At 31.2% G+C, this 14,865-nt stretch overlaps 1 protein-coding gene across 2 annotated transcripts in view; it reads right to left on the bottom strand.

Annotated features, from left to right (window-relative positions):
• Positions 1 to 14,865, bottom strand: part of Gfrl (Glial cell line-derived neurotrophic family receptor-like) — a 77,592-nt gene that overhangs the window by 40,677 nt on the left and 22,050 nt on the right. Inside the window, exons 1-2 of one of the 2 annotated variants that reach the window (XM_071892853.1) lie at positions 6,530 to 9,390; positions 4,923 to 5,202 (exon numbers count right to left, since the gene is read on the bottom strand). In XM_071892853.1, coding sequence (XP_071748954.1) covers positions 4,923 to 4,962 — 40 coding nt within the window. In that variant the 5' untranslated portion in view covers positions 4,963 to 5,202; positions 6,530 to 9,390. Of the gene's footprint in view, positions 1 to 4,922; positions 5,203 to 6,529; positions 9,391 to 14,865 lie in introns of those variants that run through there. The other variant, XM_040722955.2, reaches the window with a different exon arrangement.

The following is a 14,865-nucleotide window of genomic DNA, read 5'->3' as shown; positions in this document are numbered from 1 at the left end:
GACTTGGACTCCAGTCCATATTTTGAAAATATGCAAATCAACTTGATCGCTCAACCAAAAACTCGAGATTAAACTGAGAGCCCAAAGCTAAGATTCGGTACTGGACAATAAATTTAAAGTTATTTCAATTTTTTTACTGGGTATAAAGTACTCTTTCAATTTGATTTTAGTTTCTAAGGACTTACACTGTACTCGATGAAAATATTTACGGACTTGGACATGTAAGAAAGGACTTGAGACTCGAGTTGGAATTGCATTATAAGGACTTTCCTCCAACTTTGGTCTCTATTTGCCTCAACCACTGTGTGTGTAGAATGTGTAAACACTTTATCTTCCTTATCAAATCAGTTGAAAAACTTTTCTTCCGATTTAGGATGAACCCTTTTTCTTTTCAAAAGTTATTTACCTTTGGAAACTTTTATTTTTCTATAAACTCTTCAATCTCCCTTGTGATTTATTACTTATTATTGTGTAAAAAATATATCAACATTAAACAACATTTCCCATGAAATGTGAACTTTTAATTAGTTTTTTTTTAAATATTAATAATTCGGTTAATTTGTAGAAACTTCTTGGAACACCTCTTCACGTACTCTTTATGAAGTAAGCTGATGGTTGGTAAATAGGACCACCTTTCTATAAAACCTGGGATTATAGTTCAGCGTTTCATTCGAAGCCAAGAGAGGGAGCTGCAATCCAATAGAAGAATTTCATGAGAGAGTCATCTCCATCCAAAATTTCCAACAATTAATAGTGGTCTTAAACAGTTCTTGTGGTTGCATCAACAGTCTATTGTTAAATTTGTGTCCAGTGAATCCTGCAAAACTATTCTTTAACTTTGACGCCTAGAAGTCGTAACTTAGCCACAGCCTCTGAAACCTACTCAAATTTAACATTTTCAAGGTTGCTCAACCCATTCCACAATCCAGTCAGTCTACTGGTGAAGCAATGATCGTTAAGATAACGACTATAGATGTACAAAATTGACATTCTTGGTAAGTGCTATAGATATGTAAATTGGAAAACTTCATATGAGCGAGAACACAAGGAACTTTGGAGTTAATTCAAAGAAAAACTTTAACCCAAGTGGCGAAACGAATACCACGTTATCAATATTTGTGCAAATATAGTTGGCTAAGAGAAATAAAATATAAACGCTGGTATTTTAAAATTCAGTAGTTACGTGTGAGTGTTCTCATGAAAAACTGAGAATAACACCAACGATTTTGTGGGAGGTTCTCTCCTATATTATTTAGTCGCAGCTTAATTACTTTGGGTACAACCATTACTTATCATGTTTTAGTTACTTAGTTAGACCTTGCTTCAAGACAAATAAAGATTCTCTGATCTGACATCTAGTTGAGCAATGAACCTCCACACCACTAAATAAATAATAGTCTCTTTGTAGATGACGTTACTGGCTTATTATCATACAATATCATATCATGGAAGAAAGTTTGAAAGATTGTTTTGTGAAGTTTTATTAATTTGAGTGCATTGAGTTAAAACTCCCACTTTTCCCAAGTAAATAGAAATATTTATGCTGTAGAAATCACAGAAGACCTTTTTCCTTGTACTAATTCATATCTCATAGGATTACATAATAATTACTCAAACTCTTTATACAATATCTATATGAATATCAAAACAAAGTCCTTCTTTAAGATAATTTAATTAAATAAATAAATGTTTTTTCACTATAATTAAGGTTCGAAGAGAAAGACATACACTTGTTATTCCTTTATTTTTGTACCAAGTACAGTTATTGTGCCTAACGTATATGTCATAGTGAAATTTTTGGTGTATATCCCCCCCTTTCCTTAGAACAAGCAAATATTGGCGTTTCCTCGCTAACACAATAATATACGCTGTATTTTGCTGTCAGCTATCAATTTTTCTGGTTTTTTTTTTCTACTAACCATGTTCTGAACATTAATTTGTTGAATTAGAATGATCTCTTTTTAGCCTGTGAAAAATTATTGATTAATAATGAGAAGAATTGACTAACTACCAACTGATTTTGGGCCTTTTTTGGGGGCCTACTTTTCAGACGAAAGTTTGCATGATACATGAAGCCATGATGTTTTCTATCTAAGTTTATACTAAAGACTGTTTATTTTATTCAGATCATATGTACATTATATAAACACGCTGAGTCTGTCTTGTAGGATTGACTCGCTACATGCAGTAAAAGTAATGACGTGACAGATTTGATAAGAAGGCACTAATCTCTTCCTTAAAATTCCGGTTGATTTTATAAACAGGTATAAGGTTTGTAAACAATAATCAATATTATATCCGTCTTGATCGTCTCCGTTAAGGGGTCTTATTTTCGATCCACGAATCTGTTGAGGCTAAAGCTGACCTTGCAAGCATTATATATGGATTACTGTACTTTAGTTATAATAGAACCTTTTTAAAATTGTAGAGGAGATGCCATCACAAGCCACTCCGCCATAGACACGGAAACGTTGAAGTAATCTTCCATACGCCTTCTAACTAACTTTATTATATCTTCTGTCAAATAACAGTCATAAAATAGGTGGGAATGTCTCCAAGGCCAAGCCACAGAATGTACACTTCCTATCTTCTACCTTAGGTTTTTAACTTGTTTCCTTGTAAGGGTCACGTTGACATTCCAAACAAATATGAGGCATCCATGTTTTAATAAAGGTAAATGATTTATTAATACTACAAAAATTTAAAGTTATACTGTTCTGAGGGCCGCAGTCTTGACGACCCTTGTTTCTATTTAATCCCTCTTCCATTTTATAACTATAGAGCCTTTTCATGTGATGTCAGCAGGATTGATGTTGGCCATTTTGGGGGCTTAAACAACACAGTTTTATGTAAATTAAAAACCTATTTTTCATTAATGTTATATATAGTGTACATACATTGAATATCAAAATGGGAGCAAAAAATAAACGGACTTAAAACTTACGCTTTATAAAATTTTTATCCCTACAATGGCTAATTGTATATTATATCAGACTCCAACATGAATTAAAAATATGTTATTTTCTTAATGGTTGAATAAGATCTTTTTCTCTCATTGTTCTACTTTGTTCGTGCCTAATTGATCAAAAAAATTATAATTATTAATATACAAATCTAGCCATATTATGGGGATTTTCAGAACATATTACTTTGATTAAATTCCAATACCACTATTTATCATTGGCATCAAGTAATATTCAATTCAGGTGTTAAGTTTTTATTTATTATTAAAGCCATTGGATGAAGTTTCGTCCAGATTTATTGAAAGGTGTATATTTTATGTTATAAAATTATCAAGCATTGCTCGAGTAATTGAGCGACGGCTAAAAGACAACCTTTGCTTTAATAATATAGAAGATAACTCCCAAGGAATCTGTAGTGTTACTCTACATTTTTCATGAGCACACTCACACGTAACTACTGAATACTTATATCAATTAATATGGGTTCTCTCCTCAAGAATGAAAGAATAATGGCAAAAGTTTGAGAAAATTATAGAATATAATAGAATGACTGTTGAGTCTTTAGTCTCTAGAGCGCTCCCTATAAAGAAATTAATATTATTTACATAACAGATTTTATATTTGATTCAAATCTTACTATATACTCTAAATACATATGAATTATGATATACATCAGAGAGCAATAACAAAAAAAATTGAAACAGTGATCTTTGTATACATGTACACGCCTGCAATATTTCATTAATATGACTATATTGTTATTCCTAAGATCAAAAGTAGGTATATGATATAGATTAGGGATCGCTCTACACAGTCCAACCTGTATAAAACAATCGATGCAATATGCACACACCTGAAATAGTTCATTCATAGGACTAAATTATTATTTCTTAGATCGGAATATGCTTACGATATACCTCAGAAATTCATGACATGATAATACACATATTTTTCATAACTATATATATTTTTTTAATGACGCATAAAAAGTATGAATTAATACTGAAACCTTTGAGCGCTAAATGAGTGAGGGGTCAGGGGGTGGGGTCCATCCAAAATATATTTATCTACGTTCATTTGTATTGTCAAGGCACAACTTTTGCCATGGTTAAATCTTTCCTATCTCAATGTTTGTATTGGATACATAGAGTATTCCCGGCCATGGTTTATGTAATTAATGTAATATTTACTCCATGGACATTTTTTTTAAAATATGGGTTGAAAGTAAAAAAGTAACAAAATCCATGGGGATCATTCAATGAAAAGGATTCAATGAATATCAGCAGAATATCTTCATTATAATGATTGATATAACAAACACAACAAAGTTTACCCTGAATGCCTCAATCTTTGCATGTATCTATAGAATACAATCCCTTTCATATACGTCTACTCAATGCACATTTATGACTAAAGATACAATAATGATGATAATAAAGCAAATGAATAGAGGCAGAGAGTGTTATTCAATGTTCATATGTAAAGAGTTTCTTCTTATGATTAGTACGCGATTAATGTACGTACTGACTTCTAGTAACGTATTTATAGGTGATGTGCTGCGAGCTGAATTTTGCTACTCGAATATTTCCAAGCTTCTAAAAAACACACTAGAGGAATTACGAGCTACACTCATGTCTCCTTACTCTCATGGGCTTTAAACTTTCAATTTTTGCCTAACCAATCACTTTGGTGTGATAAATACAAAAAATTATTGATGAAGGGAGAGCAGTGTAAGGGCTTTTTGACCCTTTGAGTTATAAGTATACATAAAATTCTTTTTTTCCCCAATGTGACTCTAACTCATTCAAATAAATATTTAGCATTTCATAATTGTTATTATCTTTAAAAATAGCTCTAAATCAGAATTTTATAGAAAAAAGGGAATTTAATAAATGTAGGTTTAGCAAGTGGGCGAAAATGCAGGGTATCATTAATTAATCTAATAATATCCTCACTTACCGAGTAAGAGTCGAAGGATGAGAGCAAGATTTTTCTTCATGATTTTGAAAGCCTGAAAGTTTCTTGTTTAAATTATTAATATTATAATGAATCTTTGTCCATATTTTGTTGAATAGTATATAATTGGCATTTGGTTGAAGTTGCTTTTTATTAAAGGACCACTCCGAGTTTCTTAGAAGTATCATTGAGTGGTATGGTTGAAGTTGTAGGACAAGCCAGATTGAGTCAATGAGGTATAGTTTTGACGATAATGTGAGAAATGTGATAAGGTGAGAAGGATCTGCAATGATAAATATTTTTGTTTTGAAAATTATATTGCCAAAAAGAATAGGTATAATGAATGTATACTTGTTGGATAATTTATTTCGTGTATAATTGGAACATGTCCAGGGGCGTCCGCAGGATTATATATATATATTTTTTTTTTTGGGGGGAAGGCTTGGTTCTTGGAATATTTTTTTTCAAATATTAAATATTTTCAAAAAATCTTTCAAAAATTTGTAACTATTAACAAAAAATTTGAAAAATCTATAGCTATTCTCAAAAAGTTATTTTTTTTTGGAAGAAAAATTTAAAAACCTAAAGTCAAAAATTAAATTTCTAATGTAAAATTTTTCAAAAAAAAAATTCAAATATTAGATTTTTTTGAGATAAATTTCAAAAATCCATAGTTATTACAGAAAATTTAATTTATTCAGAAAAAAAATTGAGAAATTAAATTTTCTGGCAAAAAGAAAAAATTCCTGAATTTTTTTTTTTTTTTTGTCATTTTCTGGGAAACAAGATTTTAAATGTCGGGATCCCTCATAGATTTTAATTGAATACTATGAAATGTAAACACTTCTGTTTATATTTTATGCGGAAATAATATATTTTATGCTAGTCTTTATTCTCATAACCACAATATTAAAAAAAAAACCAATAGTAAGTTATGAAAAGGATAATTTTTGATTGTAGTCAACTCAACAATCATTAGAATCCATAATAAAAATATGACATACATGTAATTTTGGTCAATAGTTTTATTTTTTGGTCATCTGGAGGTTTATATTTTAATTTCCCATCAATTTCTTGAATTATTACACAAGATAATGGTAAAAACGAAGTCTTTTGTTCATTTGGTCAATTTTATGCTTTAATGGCTATTGGAGCTTTAGAGCTTATTGTGAGAGCCGGCCACATGTTTACAGTAGACTAATTAGACACACGGGTTTATTTTACCGTTGAGACTATAGTTATTGTGATTCCGACATGAATTAAAGTGTTTAAGAACTTAGTATGGCAGAAAGAATTTTATACACTCCCCCAAATTATTGAGGGAGTATAATTATTTCTATTTACAGTAAGGGGTTTAAAATGGATTTTTTGAAGTTAATTCAGCCCCTTTTTTCTGGCCCAAACTAGGAATTCCTATTTGTTTCAGATCTCACAAACTCCACCCTTTTAACTTTTTAATCGAAAATGGAAATATTATTCTCAAGATAGTAATATTGAAAGTTTGTCTAAAGATCTCAAAAATGTAATTCGATGCTTTCTTGAACAATAGAGGTCTATAATTCTTTTTAGTCCTTGATGTCGACTTTAAACTTTTTCTACAAGTAACCTACCACATATAGTAGAGGTGGATTGAATTTTTAAAAATATTTATCACATTAATAGTTTTTAGGTCGATTAATGCGTTTTCATTGTCCTATCTCGGAAGAGATATGAGAGAGCTCATAGGCAAGGTACCCCACGTGGATTGCAACTTCAAAAACGGTATAATCTAGAATTTCACAGATGGATCGAAGAGCGAACGATGTGTGAATTCAGTATTTGTAATCACTAAAGGTGATCAAGTAGTGAGGGAAGCCTTCATAACCCTCAATCCTCAGAAACACTGTTTTCCATGCCGAGATCTCTGCCCATTACATAGACCAATCGCAGAAACTTTGTTCAAACCTTGACTATTGCCGTCAAGGCGTTGCTATGCTCCCAGGAGTTAGACTTGGGAGGTGGAAGCATCTTCGAAAGGAAAACTGAACTCCTTGGTTCGGTTTATCACATTGTTTCCTACTCCGACACAATCACTTCATGCACTATGAAATTAGCCCACTATGTCGTGAGTGTGGTTTAACAGATGAAGAACCACTTCATCAGGTATATGAATGTCCTAAATTTATAATTGAGTGTATAAAGCTTCTGGACAATTTTCTACCATTTCATGAACATTCTGCCTCCAGTCTTTCCGGTTTCTTAATGAATTCTAATGTCATGCTCTAGCTGAACAATGCACAATACCTAGAACACGTTCAGGATGGACTGAAGTAGGAGACCTAGCCGGCAAACTATTGTGAGTGCACCACAAGTGAAAGTTATGTTTACATGTGCCCGACCTGATTGTATGTTTTTATATGATGTGTAGCAATAAATATTTAAAGTTAAATTAATCTAGGATTTCGTTTTTAAGGGGTTAGAGTTGTCCTAGTTCAAGATTTTTAACTTTAGGAACTCCCAGAATTCCTTTCTAGCAGATATATGTTTTTAATGTCATTGTCTCTTCAAAGACGTCTTCTTCTCCACGTCATCACTTAAACTTTCTTCTGCTTTGTCAAGTTCCGTGTTAAGAGAAGTGACATTTGGTTTTAAGGTTATCCCCATGTAGACGCCCTTGAATGTAGCTAGATCATCCCATGATATACCATTGCAGGTATTTGCTTTATTGACTTGGGTTATTGACAGGATTTACAAGGTAATTTCGTCTCATATAGATGTTTGGCTCCCTGACATATTCGGCGTACTTTACCTTTGGCATTTACTATTGAAATATTCCTTTCTATCTATCTTTCGAGTATCTAACATTTCTTCAAGCATTTACTAAGATCATGCATGACCATGAGTAAGGAATGACTAGTCAGTTAGTCCTTTCCAAAGAGTCTCATGATCCATGATATGGGACTCCTTTGTCCTTATAAATACAATTACTTCTTTATTTCCTCAATATTTTCCAAATTTATTCTTCTTTAGATCTATAGCTGAGATACAACAGTAAAGACTAAATTTAAAGTTCGAACCGATAATTAAAAACATGAAAAGGGTAAAATATATGTCATGACACAAAATTACCGATGGCAAAAACATTCACGTCAAAATTATCCGTCATAGTCACATTTCATACAATATACTGTTTCAAAACCCACTGTCATATTTCCATTACGGAACTCTTATGCTGATATGGAACAGTTTACTAATGATATATCTGACGCATAAGTTAATTTTGGGATTGATTTCATGTACTATTTAATCAGTTCCATAGTTAATTTAATGTGATATTATGAAATGAATAAATGAATGATTTCCCGTAGGTGTAAAGCACCGATAAGTCCTGGGAAAACGGGATCACGGAAGATATATCCTAATGTTTATACACCCTGTCTCCATGTTACCTATTGCTGCTGTCCAGAATCTGGAAAATGTACTTTATATCAACTTTAATAGAAATACAAGGTTATACCATAGCGCTTTTCCGAATGATGTTTGACTTCCATCAGTCTTATTAATCCTGACGTCAAAGAGTATGTACTGCTACTATTAATCATATAATTTCTAGTATTATATGTTGTTACATATCGTTATTATACTCTATGATATCAAAATCGATCTGTCCATACTGTACATCAAATTGAAAATTCTAGCAAGCCCGATAACATGGTGCCCTAGCCTTATAATTCTATTGACCTTGATTCATATGCATTTTTGTAAAATTATATTACTTTATATGACATATGGGCTCAAAAGTCCCGGGCTTAACAAAGAAGAGACGTTTTTAAAATTATTATTCTTTATTTTTTTATCACGCATTTGCTTAGCTTGAACTCTATTTTTTCCATCAAAAAGAAGTGCAAAAAGAAAACTCAAAAACTGTTTTTGAACCATTGTTTTGGAATGAACAAAATTAATGTCAGACATAGTACAATATCTCACACACTAAAGAACAGCTGTCTTTAAAGTTTGACAGCTGTCTTATGAATGTTGGTACTAAATGAAAATAATGTGAATTTAAAAAAAATAGCGCCATCCTTGTGGAAAGGCAGGCACTTTTCATCCCATGAGTTAGGGATGTAAAAATTATCTAAATCCTCATGAATGTAAATTAAGAAGACAAGTATATGTCGGTAACCTTGAAACACGCTATAATATCTGCTGACAGAGATCACAAGTGATGCTAATGCTAATACGTGTGGTAACTCGCCCTATTATTATTATTTTATACCTGAGGAGTGAACTTCCTTTTCTACTACATACAAACCATCATTTGTACACACAAACCCAGATTGAACATTCGCCTGTGCTTATAAATGACGTAAAGTACTCCTGAAAAGTTGTTAAGGAGTTATAATTGCAAGTCATTTTTGGACTCAATGTATAATTCAAGAACGACATCTGAGTATTTCTTCCCCTCTGTTTCTGTATATTTTCCTTCTACCCCTCCCCTTGTCACACAGATGCTTGTAGCTGATTTAATTAAACGTCGTGGCAGTTAAGCTCTCCTACAAAACATTCTTCAAATTGTCAGGTTTTACGATATTGATTTTCGTTTTTTTTTCTTCTTTTTAACATGCCCAAAAGACAACCTTTAGCAGCACATTCATCATTATTCTTTCATTCTTGAGGAGATAAAATGCGTATGATCCTGGACTCGAAGTAGAATTGAGGAACGAAAACCGAGTAATCCCTACCTTTATCCTTGGTAGATACGGTGTAGGGTTTTTGTTTATTTCCTTCTTCTGATAATAGCTCCTCTAAGCTAATTTAATGAAACGTCATGTTAGCTTAGCTACTCTCTCACAAAATATTTTTTAAATTGTCAGGATTACAACGTCATTTTTTTTCAACTTTTTTTTTTTACATACCAGTGGATAGTATTATTTTCATAAATCTATAGATGCACCTAAATATGACCATCAATAAATACTTTACGCATAATATATACTACATCTTAACTGAAAATTATGGGGGTGAAGGGAGGGGCCAGGTATTTATGTCAAGTGAAATATGTATGGATGTGCATTAAAGATAATTGTAAAGAGGGTGATTAAAGGACTACGTTTTTACTTAATCCAATCATTCTTTTTTCAACATAATTATACACAGAAATATCCATTTAAAGGAAAGTATATCCATCTCTCAAAATTGTTGCGTAAAGTCAAGACAACCTTTAACTCCTTGCCAAGGACATACATCACAGCTAGCTTTTTCAATAAACACAGATGTATGTAGTTTTTCTGTTGTTTTCGTAAATTTTCATAAGTTGACACATGTATTATTTAGAGTAGCTGACTACGTATTATGAAATTCTAAAAGACATAAAATAGGGTATGTATATTTATATTAATCAAGGGGCTTTGTTTAAAATTCGTGTTATTTCATAGTCTGTCATTGATAAGATTGTATATTTATGTATATAACTATTAAGAACTATTATCTAAATAATAATTAACATTTGGCAACAACAGAAATACAAAAGACTAGCTACCATATTTTTTTTTCAAATTTTTCCTTTCCCCTATGACGGTCGAGGTTCAAAGTGGATAAAAATGGTAGTCTTGCATATCACGGCTTTTCTTTCGAAATAAACAAAGATGTAGTGTATTTTCCTTTCAGCTGTTTTCATTTATTGTCATAAGTTGACTTGTATGATTTAAAGCAGCTGATTCAACGTATTATGAACTCAATAAGGTATTACATAGAGTCAAATGAGGTTACCTGCTAATTTTTCGTTAGTCTGCCAAATACTAATAAAATATTTACAATACTTAGGATGAGGATAATGCATTAATTGAATATTTTTTCGAAGATCAATATATTTGTGGTCTAATTTTTGATTATTTAATTTAAGTTTACTAAAATATAAATATTTGGTAGCCTACAGTTTTATTACTTATAAACATATAATAACCATGCAATTTTCATTGATCAAAATGCAATGATAGCGTCAATTAATAGTTGGAAGCTCGAATGACCAACGATGTAATTAAATAATGCATTTTAAGATGAAGAAGTTACAACTTGTACAATTGCTTATACAACTTGTAAAATGTACATAATTAGTAACCTGTATGCAACATATAACACACGGACTAAAAATTCACACAAAGATGGTGCAATTTTTTTAGAATCCACTTCATTTTCAGTCAGTACCACTGGTCATCCCTTTCAGCAGATATTATATTGTCTATCAAAGTTAACAACATAATCTTGTATTTTGATTTACACTCTCGGAGATTTAAATAATTTTGACATCCCTAACACATAGGTTGAGAAGTTCATGCAATACATGGCGTTATTTTTAATTCACGTCATTCTCAATTAGTACCAAACTTCAAAACGAGAGCACTCCAAATTACATGAAAATCTGTTCTTTAGTTTGTGAAATTGTGCTATGTTTAAAGCTACTATTGTCATTTCCAAAACAATTGATGAAAACCAATCTTTGTGTTTTCATTTTACACTGCTTTTTGATGTGAAAAAATATCCTTCAAGCTAAGTAATGGCTTGAAAAGTGTTATAGTAACTTAAATTCATACACTATAAATTCTGTACCATTTTGGTATGGTATATTCTTATTATCAAGCCGAGGAAACCCATATATATTAAAAAGCTGTATGTATAATAAGGGTTAAATGAATATTTACTATAATATCTATGTGTGTGAGCATTTGAAATTTCTTTTAAAAATGGAACTCTGCCAAATCCATTCTTAAATTTAAAATAGACTATGGAATCTTTTTAATTAGTTTATATAATATACAACTATACACCTATGGTATACATATTATCAATCAATATGTAGATGACAATTTGTATATTGTTGAAAATCCACATGTACTACATATCCAATAACTATTTTTCTTAAAAAAAAGGCAATAATATATTGAGAAGTTTTTGTCTATATATTTAGGCATACATCGTTTTATTCTACTCCAACTATCGGGATTTCTTTATTATCGATGTCTTTATAAATAATATGTATTTTATTCTTTTTTTTAATAAGCAAACTATCGATTTTATTTCTTATTGAATTTTTGTCAATTTTCGTAGGGAGTGACTCTCAATGAAATAAGAAGGAGTTTGCTGTTATTTTGATTAAATAATATGTATTAATGTGGATCGGGCATTCGAAACCTATTTGTAAAGATATCCCTCCCGAATGTATTGCTGTTATGGCCAAGATCAAAGTGATTACAAAAATGTTATAATAATATTTACCCCCTGATCTCCATCTCTCAACTTCTTTGTCATGTATGAGGTGTATAAAATATGTCTTGGAGGCATGTAAAAGTAAAAGTAACGGAAGATGAGCGTCGTTATCTTTACAATTTGAGGAATATTTGAGAAGATATCAAAGCAGTGAAAATAACCACATGTTCCACTCTATATCTTGTATAAGCTGTCATGACGTTTTATAAGATCAGCTGCAAGGAACCGTGGGAGAAAGGATATTAACATAAATTACTTTCATTCAATAGCAAGGATATATAGGCTAGAATTACTCCAATTTCGATCCTCAATTCTAATCCGAGTCTATCAAGGACTTGCACATACTCGCATAACTCCCGAGCAAACCTTCATTGTTACTCTTCTTCAGAACATGCGCAGGTTTTTACTTTATACTTAGATGCTCTGTCTTCAAAAATTAAATAATAATGATTATTACATTCAAAAGTAAAAAATTCTGTTCAAATTGCCAACTACAATAATAAACTACATAATTTATACAGTTCTGGCTATAACTCCACACCAAATCATTAATATTACTCTCTGTCTTTCATTAGGCCACGTTATACATAGATGTTCCTATTTCAAGAATCAAATTATAATGACAACAGCAAAAAAATAAAAAAACCTTATTCAAATTGCCAACGAGCAAAAGTCGTTTCCGCTTTTTAAGAAATATTTTATACTCCTCTATAATACATAATATAATTCGATTGTCCCATTTTTGTGTTGATGTATTTTTTCTACGGCTCAAATACATGTTTAGCCAGATACAATCAAAAACTGACTTTAGCAAAGCTATAGGTATCTTGTACGATCCCAAATATGATTTATATATGAGTCAAAAATTGTACTTTTGGCCACTTTTTTAGTACTTCGTACTTAAAATACACACTGTGCAGATTATTTTGATTAAATTTAAGGGGGTACAAGATGGGCCCAATGATTTGCGAATTCCCTGTTTTATCAATGGCCAAGAGAAGTAATAAAATACATTTTCAATGTAGATGACTAGCTTTTGAACAAAATGGAGAAAAAATCTTCCAAATAGTATAATTTTTCATAAAATTGTTGATGGTTTATTAAGCCAAATAAGATATGTATTAAAAACATTCCACATATCTTGTAAAAATATTCATCTTTCATTATAATGCAATATAATAGGGAAATATTATATTTGTACTTAGTTGTATAGTTTACTCTATTTCATTGAATAATTATAAAAGGAAAAAAACCCTAACTGACGTCATTTGGGATATATTTCATCTTCTTAGAAGGACTGACAAATCACTCCCAAAATTACATCAGAGGTCTCTAACTTTGTCAAAGCCAGTCATTTGATTTTCCCCGGAAGAAAAGGTCTTTCTGCCGGGAAATATATCTCTAACCCGAAAAGAGAAGAGTCTATGTAATATATCCTGGTTAATATCACGAATATACCTCATATGTAGGTAAATATTTGTTTATTCAGGGTGACATTTACATGGACTGTTGCCAGGATTTCTTCACACCTAAATATGTACATAGTAATTATTCTAAAATAGGGTTGCAAATAAGGATATGCACTGACATAGTGAGTGACCTAGAAGTTTGAATATGCAATTAGGTATGTCAAATAGCCCGGAGTTTCAAATTTATGAAAACAAAAAATATAATTAATTAATCAAATTTTCACTCCTTCATACTTAGAATAATATCAACTCTTGCTTCTTTCAATCAGAAAGAATATTCCATTAAGGGAATAGGGGCATTTCATTATGTTACCATGAGATACAATTGGACTGAACTGAGTGACACATCTATTTTTTGCAAAAAATATTGCTAATTGTCATAAAAAAGTGCTTAAAAAGTAACATTGATACAATTTAAGAGGTTAGGAAAAAATAATATTTATTTTTGTTTGTATGTTTGAATGAAATATATCATATTCATATTTTTGATCTAAAAAATAATCATGTATTCATTTTAATGATATCTCGTAGGGGTTTTGCATGTATCATCGATTTTGTATACGGGGTGTACAATATATAGTGCCCCCTGATGTATATCATACGTATATTATTATGATTCTTTTATTCTTGAAGAGAGAATTTGTATAAGGTAACTATGTGTGCGTGTTTCTTTAGAGTTATTAGTTATATTCTACATTTTTCGGCCAAAGTTTTTCTGTTTGAACGACGTCAAATAACTCTGGGGAAGGCTGGTTCTACCATTAACAATTAATATATTAATTTTTGACTGCTTGATCCCCTCATCCACATCAAACTTCACTTATGTTTAACTTATTTTATTGACATTTAAAATCGTCCGTTGAGATTATGTAAGTATCTTAAAACACACATTGCCTCTCTAAATACGAAATTTACACTCTATTTTGTTGAGAGCTGTGGATGTGTCTGCTTCTCTTCTCTTTATTAGTGTTTTGGACGTTGATTGGTTGAATTGGAATTAGAAGTTGCTGTTAAGTTTTGAACAATTATGGAATAATAATTTCATAGTTAGACTAGTTGGCTAACTACCAGCTGATTTTTGGTCTTTTTTGTTACTTTTGGGAGGAAAGATTGCGAGATATACTAAAGGTAACCATGTGAATATGATAAATATATCAGTATAGGAGTAATTATCTCTACTTAACGCATAAATATATGTTCATAGTCTTCAAGAGACAATTTTTCAAAAGTAGTTC

Source organism: Lepeophtheirus salmonis, chromosome 13 (genome assembly GCF_016086655.4).
Source record: "Lepeophtheirus salmonis chromosome 13, UVic_Lsal_1.4, whole genome shotgun sequence".
NCBI classification, from domain to species: Eukaryota; Metazoa; Arthropoda; class Copepoda; order Siphonostomatoida; family Caligidae; genus Lepeophtheirus; species Lepeophtheirus salmonis.
Note: the sequence above shows the minus strand (reverse complement) of the source record. Positions and strands in the feature narration are given on the sequence as shown.